Raw genomic sequence first — 15,220 nt, 5'->3', positions numbered from 1 at the left:
CCCCAGCTTACATTAGCCTATACGTTTACTTTATTCAGTTCAGTGGGTTCTTCAAGGTGAAATACTGAAGGAAACCCCTTTGACATCATGAAGTCTGTCTCTATAATAACTTTATTGAAGAATTCCATTTGTTGTGGTGATTAATGCCAACACATGTCCAAAAAATTGTCAGAAATAGAATTAGGCTATTACAGTGTGCTGTAGTAGCCTACACATAGCACAAGTATTTATGTTCAACATGGGCAACACTACACTTTTGTCGTGCGTCTTTTTTTTTTTATCCCACACACAGGATTAAAAGTGTTCTTTCGGGTGTCAACTGAATGTGGCGTGATGGCGTCAGCCAGGACAAACCATAAATGGTCTGTAGTAAATTTGTCGTCATCGAAGTAGTAGGACGGGCCTTACGTCGCTGTGTCTGAATAAGGAAGTGAGTCATACGTTAATCATTGACGGGAAAGCAACGACTGCCGTACCAGCGCAAAAAGCAGAACGTGGACCACTGTGATCGTACTACTGAACAAGGAAGCAATGAAATACATAGGCCTATAGGCACAGACAGTTTTATCAGGAATATCCAGGGGATAGTGTCAGGGGGAAGGAAAATAGTTGCTTTGACGCGTTGAAGGCAGCCTACTTGGATTTTCTGAAGTCACTTGGGATAGAACTATTATTGGTAAGTCCCGAATATTTTACTGTTATGATGTTATTTAAATGTATGCTATAAACATAGCCTATTGTTCAGACTTTACTTTGACACATGGTCTACGTTATTACCCATACAAAATAATGAAATGATAGATTGACCATAGAAAGTTGTGAAAATGTATTCAAAAGTGTAAGTTGTTTAACCATGGCTGATATTGTGGTGTTAACATGTGTTGAAGACGTTTCCAATTCGATTAGAGAGGTTATTTAGCCCAAGTGTTTTAATAAGATATGAACTTTTGTTTTGGAGAGAGTGCCCACACCTCGTGGACAAGTTTGACTAACTTTGTGATTCTATCGAAAAGTTAACGCAATACTACTTCTATGCCTTGGAGTGAGACTATTGTGTGTCTTTTACTATTGTGTGCCTACATGGGGATTTCCGCTACTGAGTTTTCTTCTCAAAACAGCCGCGCGCCCGCAACAAGAAGCAACTGCCGTCTCCACGCGGAAATAACCAGCACAACCTAGCCTACCCAGTGGAAAATGTTTCAGTGTACCTAACCTTTTATCTCTAACAAGTTGGTGAGGTTTTCCTCCCGCGCACCATACGTTGCCCCGCGCGCCAGTCTATCTTCTTATTATGATGAAAACGTGTCAAAACCTAGATACAAACTAAAACATTGTATCAACTGTTGCGCTTCTCTGAACACGTGACGGTGTGGAATGGACCAGCTTGTTGTCACCGCGTGCACGCCCGTCTTTTGTTTGTCTGTTGGGCCTACAGTAGGCTACGTATGACCCTTATAACTTGTCTGAGTTTAGTTGTAGGCTTGAACCTTTGATCAATTTAGTGGACTGACAAGTTAGTGATTAGATCAGGACTGCTGTTGATAAAGGTCAGGTTGTGGTGACTGGTCAATTTAATGTCAAAGAATTTGAGCAACATATGTTGGCAGCTAGGGTTGAGAGTTAAAACAGTAGGCCTAGCTGTTTTTTTTCTATCTCACTCTGATAAATGCATTCCATAGTCTACTGTGTGTAGGCCTAATAGCCAGTTTAAAGCTTGATGCTCTCAATTGTTATTGACTCAATGGCTTCCTTAAGATGAGCGCCCACTCAATCTTCTTACATTGGATTTAATCTTCTTTTGTTTTTGGCGGTGGAACGCCTTTAGACTGCCCTTAACCCCCCAAATCTCCATCTGTGCAAACTTAATGTGTCTGGTTGGTAAACCATCTTATTAGTTGTCATAATAACAAGGTCACTCTGAAGCCATAGTCTCCAAAGAATCTAATTTGTGAGACATGCCCACATGTTTGTATTGTGGAGTAGAGAACCTTTAATGATCCCAAAGGAAACTAATATGAAAAAAAACATACATCAGGATATGGATCCATTTATATCACGATGTACCACAATTGTGTATATGTTTTCAGTTATTCACTTTATTTTCTCGTTATTGTGTTCTGACACAAAACCTGTTTTCTTTCAAATTTATCACAATAAAAACGATAGAAAAGAGAGTGCACCGTAGACACTTCTCTATCAAGATAATGATATATATCTTCAAATCGCCCTGCCCCTACCAGCAGCATAAACAATTCCATTGCTTGGCAAATTAAACGTTTAGTACACACTTAGATCTGCCTAATGTCTGAACCTATCAATCTACCTTACATTATATACCTGTATTATGGCAGATTGGAGCTGTAATGATATTGCATTGAACCGAGAAATTGTGATACTCAGAATCACGATACTGTATTGCGGTGCAAGAAGGCAGTATCATGATGCGTCCTTCCAAAGTTCTGTATGATATGATGTGAAATCGTCATCATTATTATTTTTAAACTTTTAAAAATTATTAGTAGCCTCTTGTAACCTGTTCTATTATGATTTTATATTATAATGTTGGCAAATGTGAAAAGCAAATGAGTTATTTTAAAAAAGATAAATGAAAAAAAATCGTGGGGTGTATCGAACAATAGGTCAAAGATCGTGATGCGAATCAGATCGTGACTTCTATCGTTACAGGCCTATGGTAAATGAAAAGGGCATATTCGGAGCATGATTCGGAGCAGCTGGTTTGACAGACCCACTTTAGTTCATCTAGCTCCCCTCCACCACTTCCACTGTGGGTGTAAATTAGAGGGCTTCTTTCACCTTGTGGTGCTCAAATGGCCTGCTGTTTTGGATTCATCAGAGGCGTGTCATCCAGAACAAAGTGATGACTCAGCCTTGAGTCGCTGTTTTGGCATCGACTGAGCATTTCATCACATCCAACTTCTTGTGAAACTGGTACTTTAAAATAAACATTGGCAATGTACTGTAAACATCAGATTATCATTATTTTTTCCCATTAATAGGCTAATGACAATTGTTGAACTCCAGTAAGTTCAATTCAAGTACCTGGTCTTGTACGCCTATGTTGTTTTTCAAGCCATCCAGCTATTTGTTATGGGTTCCGGGAAAATGAGGTGTCCAACCATCATGCTTTATCAGAAACGGGTGAATCATACTGGGAAAATCTTTTAACTTCTTCTCTTTGTTATGTCTTTGCCTACTATCACAACAAAAGCGCTCCACTACCTTCAAAACCCAGACAAGCATGGCCAGACTGGGCATGAAGGCTGAGCCTCAAGGCCGGCTTCTGCACGTTGCTGTTTGGTGTGTGGAAAGTCTGAAGATTGATTCAGGGAAGCAAGGCGAAACCACAAAAGACAGATTGTTCTATGAGAAAAGGACCTTGTAGTCTAGTTCAGGGTATAAGCTTAGTTTGTTGCTGTGGTCAAAATTAGATGCAATAACACGCAAGGTTTTGCTTAGTAGACAAAAAAAACATTGATTAAGCGCAACTTTCAGACAAATACAAAGGGGTGGTGTAAAATTGTGGTCATAGTGAGTGACTAATGACCATAACCTTTGACTAGGCCAGACTGCCGTAATAAAAGGCATTTTATATGGTTTTGGTATTGGTGTTATAGGTTTTAATATGCCGGAAACAGTAGTGTACATTTAGGAATACATTTATTTAACTTTATGCCCCCATGAGGTTATTTCCAAGTTGCCCCATACATAGCCAACACGTGCCATAATTTGTCAATATTTCTACTGGAAAAACGTCATCCATATTGTTAGGTGTACAGGCCTCACATAAGAAAAAGACATTGTGGCTTTAGCTGTCTAGCATGGAGTCTTGCCACAAGTCTGCACTCTGCAGACACTGCAACCGAGCACAGCAGTTCACTCGCCTCCGTAAAGCTGTGAGGCTAGTTCCTTTGCACTTTTGTTTTTCGCCTTACCAGCAAGTCCCAGATCTAAGTTTGAAGTAAATATAAATCAGCATAGGTGATCAACGATGGTCGATTGGCTTTCAAATGTTTTTTTTATTCCTCAAGTGCTGGTGTTTAATTAATAATATTGGGTAGTTGATGTGAAGAAGTTAGATTAACTACCTTACTAGCCCCTACTATTATTATTATTATTATTCATGAAGCGTTCATGACTAGTCAGAGCCTTTCTCTCTTGCCTGTGAGAAACAACAACCACACTCATCTCGAATTTGCAAACGTGTTTCCTTGTATGTAAATATGTCCCTTGTTCCTGCCAGTGTGTCGTCAATGGCCTTGCCACCAATCTCATGCCTACCCGTAGTGCTGCTGTGCTGAGCATATTTAGGACCTAAATGGTGTTTTTGTTTGTCTCTGTGAAGGTTTTCATCTCTTATCTCTTAGAGTGACAGCAAGGCTCTTGTGCTTTTTCGCTCTTCACATAGAGGAGAAATAAAAATGTTAGAGATGCTTAGGCAGAGGCTGGTTTTGTTTAAGCCCACAACTACATGGGCAGCTCAGTTGTAAAAAAAAAAAAAACACATTATGGAAAGATATATTGATTTAGGCGATAGCATCCCATGTCCACATTCAAATCAACCATACACAGTATAACGCACTATGCAGGCGTGTATTTAGTGTTAAAGGCCAGATCAATCCCAGGCCAGTAGCTCTTAAGAGCTTTTGTGCAATTGGTTGCCAGTTTTGGTTCGCAAGTATGAAGCCAACCAACTTAATATTCTGTTCTTACAGAAGATTCCTGAACTGCTATGAATCTATTATTCATTCCCAAGTTTAACTTCATGTATCTTGTTTTATGTATTGCCTTTGTAAAAATGTGTGGTTTAAAAAAACATAGCTCTTAATCAGTTATGATCTCCCCCTCAGCCAAACAAACAAACTCTTTTTGTGTGTGTTACAGCAGTGGTTCTTAACCTGGGGTGCGGGCACCCCCTGGGGGTGCGCCAGACATTACAGGGGGTGCGCGGAATGTTGTTTGTGTTGAGTTTGTGACCAAAATTCAGCTTGGGAACATTATAATTAGGTCAAATCTAAACCAAATGAAAACATGTTTTGGTCCCCATTTAAAGTCATTAAGCTTTTCATTAATATCTCAAGCAAAAATCATTGTGATTCATCACTAAAATCCTTTTTTAGTCCTTATACACGTTATACACGTTGGGTTTGGGGTACGCGGCTAGTCATGGGAACAGGTAAGGGGGTGCGCTGAGAAAAAAAGGTTAAGAACCACTGTGTTACAGCATATTGGTTCGCCTCACTGCCATTGAAATCTGTGTCATATTTACCCAGCACGGTGCACGCAAAAACATGCTGTGTTGTTTGTTTTGCAGTTTGAGGAAATGAAGAGAGAGGTGAGCGCGGCAGTGAACTTCCTCAAGCGGATCGCTCTAGAGCGAGGGCGCGTGGACGAGACCAAAGGCGACAACTTTGGCGAGAAGCTGCACAAGTTCCTGTGCGAGAAATACACAGACCACTGGTACCCAGAGAACCCCAGCAAGGGCCAGGCATTCAGGTATAGACACAAAGACTGATTAGTGTGTGTGTGGCTGCGTACATTAGCCCAAATTTCTGCCATGGAATAAAAAGCGATTTCTTTTTTGAGTGTGTTGAGATCACACTCTAGAACCACTTTTGGCCAAAATCCAGAAGTTTTGGAATGAATTCACAGTATGTCATTAGAAACCAAACAAATTAACTGCAGCACATGCTAGACACTTCAAGCTGTTAAAGTTCACAGGATTGTGATTGGTCTGAGACTAAGTGTTGGCCTGTGTGTCTGCTCATATCAGGTGTATTAGGATAAACGCGACGTCGCCGTGTGACGAGTGTGTCAGGCGTGCGTGCGAGGAGAGCGAGATCCAGCTGTCTGATTTGGGCCTGCCCAGGGAGATCACACTCTGGGTCGACCCACTGGAGGTCTGTGTGAGGTGAGTTTTGCTATCTCCATTGAGTACAGAACCACACACACATTTATTTTTTCCTGACACACATGCTCGGTCTCTTTTATTTTCTGTCTCACACACACACACCGGTAACAGTCCGGAATATCCTTATAAAGAGTTGATGTAGGCACGTTTGCATGTTCGCTCACGTCCACACCACGCGCATGACACGCACGCACACACACACACCTAAAACCCTGACGTGAGTAAAACCTGACTCACACGTCTGTGGGACAACCCAGCAGTGTCTAGGGATGAAAGCCTGTAGGGCAGTGATGACGACACATGGATTTATGAGCGCTCGTGGAGGAGGAATGAGGATTGAGCAATATACAACAGTCACATTATTTATTGCTTATTTGGTTTGTAAAAAAAATGTACTCTTCTGTGAAAGTTATTTGGTTTTGATCCCACAAAGAAATGTGTCTGCACAGCAACACATTTCTTTTCTTGAGAAGAAAATACCACAGCCTGTATGAGTCAGGGGCTGGTAGGACGCAGGATAGCGTTGTGGCAGTTTCACAGAATGTGTGGTTCACTCTCAATACCCACCAGAAGTGTGTAAAGTAAAAGCAGAAGTAGTCTTACGGTGTATCTATTTACCTCAGTAAGTACAGTGGAATAAACTATGTAGTATCATGAATTTGTGTTGTAATTACGTGAGTAAGAGTGCTTCTACTTTACACACCTCTGATACCCATCCACTACACCGCATTCCACATTATTAGGCAAATGACATTTTTCGCTGTTTCCCCAAATAATCAATACAAATGACAGTCGTCATAATTTTCAAGTCATCAGCCATTAGAGTACAATTAAAGCGTTTTTGAATGAACCTACCAATGATAACGGTATTTTTTAAAATATTAAAAAACTTAAAATGCCCAAAATGCTCTGTTCCAAATTATTGCGCAAAACAGTTTTGTAGTGTTGTTATCCAAATGTCTTTCTTTTTTTCCCATTTACATCAAAACAGTGGGTATTTGGTACCATCTAAATTACATTTCAATGTTCAAAACTTGGTTATAAGCTGTAACTGGAATGCTGCATTTAACATTGAAGTCAATGGCAGGGCATTGCATGGGAATTGTGGAAGCCCAGATATCCTTGATGCTTTGCTCTCAGCTGTTTTTGTTTGTTTGGTCTGGTGACCCACACTTCACTCCTCAATATACCCGTAGATTTCCCTGCCACGTTTAGGTGTTTTGAAGGTGATGACGTTCTAACTCACCAGACATAACATCCCATTCGTTTTCAATGGGGTTTTATGTCTGGTGAGTTAGAATGTCGATACCACCAAAGCACCTACAGGTGGCATAGAAATCTACGGGTATATTGAAGAGTGAAGTGTGGGTCACCAGACCAAACAAACAAAAACAGTTGAGAGCAAAGCATCAAGGATATCTGGGCTTCCATAACTCCCATACAATGCCCTGCCATTGACTTCAATGTTAAATGCAGCATTCCAGTTAGTAAGAAAAAGAGCTTATCACCAAGTATTGAACATTGAAATGTAATTTAGAAGGTACCAAATTCCAACTGTTTTGATGTAAATTGGAAATTTGGATTACAACACTACAAAACTATTTTGCTTAATAATGTGGAACAGAGCATTTTAAAGGAGTAGTCCGGTGTGAAATGGTTTACGTTGTGTCAATATGTGATGCTGAGCGCTGACGTTTGCCTCATACCTCGCATCCAAAGGTCCCCTGCATTCCGAAATCCGAGTGCTAGTTGGGACCCCGCGAGCTAGGTGAAATGCAGCTTCTGTTGGGAGGTCCTGGCACCTGTGTTAGCCATGGGGCTAAATCTTTACTTTACACCCATTTACGAGGCTCAAAGTTGCAAAAATGTTGATCCCGTAGTGTCGGGTGGTTGTTGACATGTAAATCCAGGCACTGAGAAGTTTGATAGTGCACCGTTGGTTTAACTACAATTACGTTTTTGAAGGCTGCGCCTCGGAGGACTCTGCCGGGCGCCGCCATCTTTTTTTCTAGTCGCGATAAGTCTATCGAAACAATAGGTCATGTGATACATCACGTGGTTATTGGACTGCAGTCGGAGACCGTCTAAAACTGACTTCAGCTTCAGCGACAAAATATATATATTATAGGTTTGGTTTTTTTTTTTTTTTACAATGGGTGTTTTGTCGCTGAAGCTGAAGTCAGTTTTAGACCCGACACTACGGGATCAACATTTTTGCAACTTTGAGCCTCGTAAATGGGTGTAAAGTAAAGATTTAGCCCCATGACTAACACAGGTGCCAGGACCTCCCAACAGAAGCTGCATTTCACCTAGCTCGCGGGGTCCCGACTAGCACTCGGATTTCGGAATGCAGGGGACCTTTGGATGCGAGGTATGAGGCAAACGTCAGCGCTCAGCATCACATATTGACACAACGTAAACCATTTCACACCGGACTACTCCTTTAAGTTTTTTATTATTTAAAAAAAATACAGATGTCATTGGAAGGTTCATTCAAAAACTTTTTAATTGTACTCTAATGACTGATGACTTGAAAATTATGATGACTGTCATTTGTATTGATTATTTGGGGAAACCGCGAAAAATGTCATTTGCGTAATAATGTGGAATGCGGTGTAGGTAAAGTCGAACCATGTGTGGTGGCATTGAGTAAAAAAAAAAAATTCAGAGTGCAAATTCTTCTGGATCCAGTTTCGGTAACATTTTGGGCCCAACGACTCTTTCACAAGTTTCACACTCTGTGAAGTGTGTTTTTTCCAGACATATTGCCAGTAGCCAGTAGTAGTGGGGTCCTATTGTGTGGCTATTGTGTGACCATGAATCTCAGACTCCACGTGGCTTATTTAGATTACTCAGCAGCATCCAGCCATAACATGCTTATGTTGCATCACGTGGCTCAAAATGCATACAAAGCAGATGCGCTACCATGACATGACATTTACCTTGTAGATAATTTACCCTGTCATTGGCAGTCTAGATGCACAGCTGATGTTACAGACTAGGTAAATCAATGAAGCACTGTCCGGTCCTGAAGGTTTCGCTTTGGTATTGACCTTTGGTATGTTGCCTTTGCAAAACAAGCTGAGAGCATTCTGAACGTCATGAAGTTCCACAAAGTAACTTGAATGAACACTTGTGTTGAATTGTGTTGTTGCCTGTGACTTGTCATTACACTGTACTTTGTAAACGACGATTGTATGGTTTGTTTAATTATGGCTGAATATTCTGTATGAACATATTATCTGCGCGTATGGGTCAGTATGTTAGTGGGCCATTGGTGTTCAGGAACGAACCACAGTCCTCTGCTTTGCAAGATGATATTATTGCCCATCCAACAGATGATGGGATAGTCAATATTACTTTCCTTTCATAGAGTGATGGGTCAGCATTCAAGTAATTGTATCTGTAGCTATGGTACGCCACAACTTTCTGCTGGGGTTGTGGATTTAGAGATACTTTTGTATTGCATCCCATAAAGAGGTGTAACATGACATGTTTTTATTCAGAGAATAAGTATGTTGTTTCAGAAAATTGAAAATAAAACGCCTGAGAAAAACATATCCCTCATTTAGGACTAGGGTAGATTTCAGTCCGATAATTTCAGCCCACATAACATTTCAATTTGCATTTCCATGTAGGTCAATGCATCTGCCTCTTGTGTGATAAGCCATGTCATTTGCCTGTCTTTTATAACCTCCTCTGTGTCCTCTCTCACTCATTAGATCGGGCGAGAACTGCAGATTCTTCACCATCGCCAGCTTCAGCGAGAATGAGGAAGTTGTGGAGGTGGAAGACAAGGCGGTGGTCAAGAAGAAGGGCAACAAAAAAGACGTCGCCGGTGTGTCTGCTCGGTCGGTGGACCTGCTGAGCCTGGACACGTCCGACTACCACTCAGCCAGCTCCTCCGACTGCAGCTCGGAGGCCTCCAGTGAGGCGGAGGAGGAGGAGGAGGAGGAGGAGAAGGAGAAACCGGCGCAGGGAGAGAAGGAACAAGGGATGAAGAAGAGCAATAAGAAGAAGAAGGAGAAAGAGATGAAGGCAGAGGCTGAGAAGGCGCTGGCCACTATCACGATGAAGCCTCGGCCGCGTGGAACGCGTACCAAAGTACCAAAGTCTCAGGTGTGTACTCGGGAAGGGGATATCTGGCAGTACTGTACATGTTGACATGGCACACCCGTCTGCGTTTGTGTTTGAGCCTCTGAATTGGACTTTGCGCCACAAGGTAGCACAATGTAGCACAATGTATACAGCCGTTCACACGGCACTGACCTACTGTTGAATTGGACTGTTCAAATGTAGACGGTGCAAGGCGTTTTACATGGCACGTACGTATGTCATTGGACCCGAACTGCCAGCTAAACATGGACTTGAAACCATCTGTCGTGTCATTTTTTTAGGACACTATTAAGTTGGCCTGTCCATAATTGTAGTCCCAGTCACTCAACAGCAACATTCTTGTTGACTTGCATCATTCATTCACCAGCTGAGCTCTATTTGTTCAGGAACTAATAACCAATGCATTCAGTTTGACTTTAAAAAGTGTTCGCCTTACATTGCGTTAAACCCAGCAGATGTTTTTATCTAACCCAACGTAACCCTTTGAGGAGTTCTCCCCAGTTCTAGAATTTTACTTGAGCATTCTGCAGTTCCCATTTTAGCACAGCACAGCTCGACACAGCACAACTTGGCCGCCACTTGTTGTTTTTCTATTGGTACAATGTCAGACCAATAAAAGCCAGTAGTTGACTGTGACATGTCTTTCCCCATCAGCAGATTCCCCCTGCTGGCCTGCAGTACTTCTACCACCCTGCTCCAGCACCAGTGTGGCAGCCGGCGTACAAGAAGAAGGGTCCTGTGTTCCTCACGACAGTGTGTGGGCCTCCGCCACCCCCCATGATGGGCTACTACGTCTTGCCGCAGCCACCACCCCAGTTCATCATCCCCCATGCCACTCTGCAGCCCTGGGGGTCAGTGAAGGGATAAGAATCCCCCCACCACCACCACTAATTCCTCTTCCCTTAACAACATACCCTTACCTCCTTACTTCAGAAAACATGATGGTCAGTTTCTGTTTTTAATGTAAAAAAAAAATGCGATTTCCACAGTTTTTTAATTTAACTTCCACTGACTGTATTTTTCACAATCCTAACTATGTTTTTTGTTTTTCAAACACAACACCTGTTTTTTTTTAAATGACAAAAAAAGAAATGGCAACCAAATGCAACATTTTTTAAATTAAGATCTATTCTACTTTTTAAAATTCTGTTCTTACACTTTTGAATGTGACGCCTGGACAACCAGTTGGTAAGTTTCACACACGCCAAAATAGATTCACAGTCATGCAATATTTGTAGTAACTGATCGGCATGTCAAGTCAGGAGAGCTATTTTTACTTACAGCCTGACCGAGCAGTCTCGTTACCACAGACACATGTCTAACAGCCTGTTAAGAGGCCACTTGATGGACCAATTCAGTACGGTCTTCGTTTTTAAATTAATGTTATGTTAAGGTCTTCTGTACCATATCCTACTCTGGTGTACTTATCAGGGATGAAATTATAAGTGCACAGTCTACATCAGCTTTGTAAAAAAAAAAAACACAAACAAAAAAGTGTCCTTTTCTATACAACCTCACACGCAATGCTGCATGTTTCAAGGGCATTTGAAATTAAGCTTGCTATAGTGGTGACATTTTTTTAATTCCAATGCAGTTATCTATAACCACCTGAGTTGCTAAGTGGCTAGCAGCTATGTAGTGTGTTGGGAAACACTCATGCACTGCAGACAGACCAAAGCAGATGACACGACTCGCGTGTAATGGTTCCCTCTAGTGACGTATAATATGTAGCTCAAGACACGTGCATAATAGATGATGGAATGAATGGTGAAGCTTCTTTTTTTACTTAAGAGACTGTAAAAACAAAGAAAACTTCTTTGCACTGCCTGTGCTAACTCTAGCAGTGGTCTCAGGGACAATCAGCAATACAAACAGGAGCTTGTTTTCCTTCTCCGCTAACATTAGCTCTGTACTTTAAAACTAGGCTACATATTTGTTTGATTTGAAACAAATTAACGTTTCTGCTTTAGTTCATGCCCACAAAGGCTAAAATGGCACAATTTTTGTTGGCACAATCTTTGTTTATACTGTAAAAAAATGTGATTCCTGTTAATGTGATTAACTGCTGTCAGGAGAATAATCACTGTGATAACATTCAGAATCTCTTGACTTATTCCTGGGCCTAATTAACCTGCATGAATTTCTGAACATGTGTAAATATTATTGCTCTGTTACTCTCCACATCTACATCTGTTTCGAATTTAATATGTACTGTTGTTACTAGCTTGGATTTTTTTTCTGTTGTTAATATTTAAATCTGATCTTGGTGGTGCTATATAAAACTGAAAAGAGCCATCCCCCACCTGGTAATCTTTACTATTTATGGCTTTATCTGTAATGGAAATGTTTTTTTTTGTTTTCAACGTCGCAAGAAGCTTTGTACAGTGTGTATTCTTGACTAACTGCTTTGAGTTCTTGTTGAGAAATTGCAAATCACTTAAATCACTTTTTTTAGAGAAAATGTGTGCATCACAGACTTGAATTTTCTATGCAACTATTGTGTTCATTTTTCTTTTTTTAATTTTCCTTGTGAGTTTTGTAATGCAGTAGGGTTTTCATGTATGGGCCTATGGCTCCCATGATGTTTTCTAAGAACCTCTTAAACAGATCATTTCAAACGGGTGATAAGGGTGCACTTTAATATAAAAAGCTTTGGCCTTTTCAGGGCAAGAGGCTGTCCCTGGACCTGGACGGTTAATTTATTGTTAATTGTTTTCACTGCCACCCTTAAATCATTCTTGGTTCTCTGTATCTTTGATGTGTGTGCTTATTTATTTGCTGTTCACAAAGAAAAGTCAGTGACTGATTTGTTAAAATGGCTGTTGTAATTTGTTCTTGGGAGGCATTATGCTGCAATGTGCTCATCCGTTTGTGTGCTTAATCACTATTACTAGTCTTTATATATAAAAGCAATGATGTGAAAACGATCGTTTTTTTGTTTTTGTTTTTTTTATTTTATAAATACTCTTGCCAAGTGAACTCTTCATATGCCTCTGAACTAGGCATACATTCTGTCTGGCTCTCATGTGAGTGTACACACACACACACACACACACACACACACACACACACACACACACACACACACACACACACACACACACACACACACACACACACACACACACACACAATGAAGCAAACGTAACCAGCTCCTTCAGTATATGCAACATTGAAACACACTTGGCCCATAACATGGAGTGCATGACCTTGTGTGAGTGAGCGCTGCTGACAAAGTGTGCATTCCAATATGCAACCTTGCGTCCTCCAGTTGGCTGATGCCCCGCCTCCGTGGAGAAAACAATTAGGTTTCCCCGCTGTCAGCCTAGCCAAAACAATTTTTGGGGGACTATTCTTCATTTACCATCCAGTTAGAAAATGAGAAAAGAACTTTACAATTGAGTTTTTGCGAGATATTGAAATATAATGCTGTTGTCAGTGATTTCATCACAACGTATTACTTCCTGGTACGAGGCCCCAAGCACAAGTGGAGGACGCAAGGTCGCATATTGGAACGCACCCATAGACACTGGCGCGTGTGTGTGTGTGTGTGTGTGTGTGTGGCATGAGAGCAGGGTCACTGCCGTCAGCACTGGTACGACAGGATGCCCTGGCGGAAGGATCCACTGGGGGGAGATGGCGTCACATGCCCCAAGGTCATTACGTAGTTCCTCCACAGGACCAAGCTGAGACTGCTTGGGAAAGGACAGGATGGGATGCGGTGCAGTGGTGGGGTGGTGAGCTGCAGAGCGCCGATTGTCGATGAGGTTGAGAACTTATGTGACACATCTGTGACACTTCGCAGATGATTGGGCTTGTGAGCATACAGTACATTGGGCTTGAGCAGGGTGTTGGGATTCACATTCAGGGAGTCTCGTCAAAGAGCTTTATTCAGTTGGCCTATTACAACTTTCTTTTTTTTTTGCAATCTGTTAATCTTGCTTCTGATATAGCCTACTTGTTTTCAGAGGGGTAGGTATCCAGGTACAGCTATGCTATGCTATGCTATGCTATCGGCTTATGAATTTGGACTTCAAAACTTAAAATATTAAGTACATTTTAGGAAAGCATATCTAAAGGAACTTTTGCTTTAGGGACAGAAGTCAAACTGTTCCACCATTTAGTTGTATACCCAGGGGTGATTCGTGAAAAAAAACCCTGAGCCTGAACTTTTTCCCCTACCCTAACGACGACGACAAAATACGACGACAAAAATGACGTAACGTAGGCCTGCTATTTTGACACATTATTCAAACATTTAATAGCCTGTGTATGACCATTATTCAAGCCTGGTAGTAGAAGAAAACCCTGAACCACTTTCTGAGATAAGAATAACCCAATGGCTAATTATTATAAATGTTTTTATTTTTGCAAACTCTGTCAAGCCTGAAATCAGGCATGGAGCCTGAATACTATCAGCCCTGTATACCTCTAAAATAAGTTTAATCCATAACAGTATTTTCTACTTTCCTAGTTTTATGCATCAGCTTCCAATGGCTGCATTCAATTTCAGTGACGGCTGCAGGACTCATAGCGAAGCCTTTAAACCAGTGTTTCCCAACCAGAGGTACATGTACCACTAGGGGTACGCGAGCACACTGAAGGGGGTACTTTGAAAATTTTAATTTTAACAAATGCATGGAGCATAGGACACTGGAATAGAAAAACCAATGTAAAACTTAAGTTAGGGGGTACTCATGGCACAACGGAAAGGCTTGGGGGGTACATGAGGCAAAAAAGGTTGGAAAACACTGCTTTAGACATGAGTTTAAGAATTGGCTGTGACAAAAGTTGATATCTGTAAATTCATTTTGAAAATTGCATAAATACCTAATTTACATACTGACCATAGATTGAAAGTATGTGTATATGTTTTATTGGGACTGCCTGTAAAATTTACAAAAAATACAGCCTGCAATACCACATCTGCCCATGGGAGGTCCTTCTTAGTATGGGTGACACAGAGCCGTAGATATGATGACACAGAGACGTACGTGCATGTGGGTGATCAGCAGAGGTGGCCAAAGTAGAAGTCGAAGTAAAAAACAAAACCTGCCATAGTTCACTTCCAACACAAGTGACATCACTAAGTAACTGGTCTACAGTTACTGGGGTGATATACCTGATTGGACCTGATTGCACTGTTTGGAAAGAATTTGGAAGTGAAGTTTTTCC

At 41.2% G+C, this 15,220-nt stretch overlaps 1 protein-coding gene across 3 annotated transcripts; it reads left to right on the top strand.

The window, feature by feature from the left end:
* The first annotated feature begins 460 nt into the window (after positions 1-460).
* Positions 461-12,982, top strand: si:dkey-79d12.5 (protein BTG3). Of its 3 annotated transcripts, none has more exons than XM_063198969.1 (5): positions 461-676; positions 5,333-5,514; positions 5,792-5,929; positions 9,652-10,048; positions 10,703-12,982. In XM_063198969.1, exons 2-5 carry the CDS (start codon positions 5,342-5,344, stop codon positions 10,910-10,912), a joined length of 918 nt encoding a protein of 305 aa, XP_063055039.1. In that variant the 5' UTR covers positions 461-676; positions 5,333-5,341; the 3' UTR covers positions 10,913-12,982. The 3 variants fall into 3 exon arrangements, with proteins under 3 accessions (XP_063055039.1, XP_063055038.1, XP_063055040.1); XM_063198968.1 differs by having other exon boundaries at positions 10,700-12,982; XM_063198970.1 differs by lacking the exon at positions 5,792-5,929 and having other exon boundaries at positions 10,700-12,982.
* The last annotated feature ends 2,238 nt before the right edge of the window (positions 12,983-15,220 follow it).

The sequence above is a fragment of the Engraulis encrasicolus genome, chromosome 5 (assembly GCF_034702125.1).
Source record: "Engraulis encrasicolus isolate BLACKSEA-1 chromosome 5, IST_EnEncr_1.0, whole genome shotgun sequence".
Classification (NCBI taxonomy): Eukaryota; Metazoa; Chordata; class Actinopteri; order Clupeiformes; family Engraulidae; genus Engraulis; species Engraulis encrasicolus.
Note: the sequence above shows the minus strand (reverse complement) of the source record. Positions and strands in the feature narration are given on the sequence as shown.

Bases quoted from the DNA above. Each gene is read 5' to 3' on its own strand.
- si:dkey-79d12.5 (XM_063198968.1), top strand. From the start codon at position 5,342: ATGAAGAGAGAGGTGAGCGCGGCAGTGAACTTCCTCAAGCGGATCGCT. The intron at 5,515-5,791 runs GTATAGACACAA...TGCTCATATCAG, and splicing joins AGCAAGGGCCAGGCATTCAG to GTGTATTAGGATAAACGCGA. The intron at 5,930-9,651 runs GTGAGTTTTGCT...CTCACTCATTAG, and splicing joins CCACTGGAGGTCTGTGTGAG to ATCGGGCGAGAACTGCAGAT.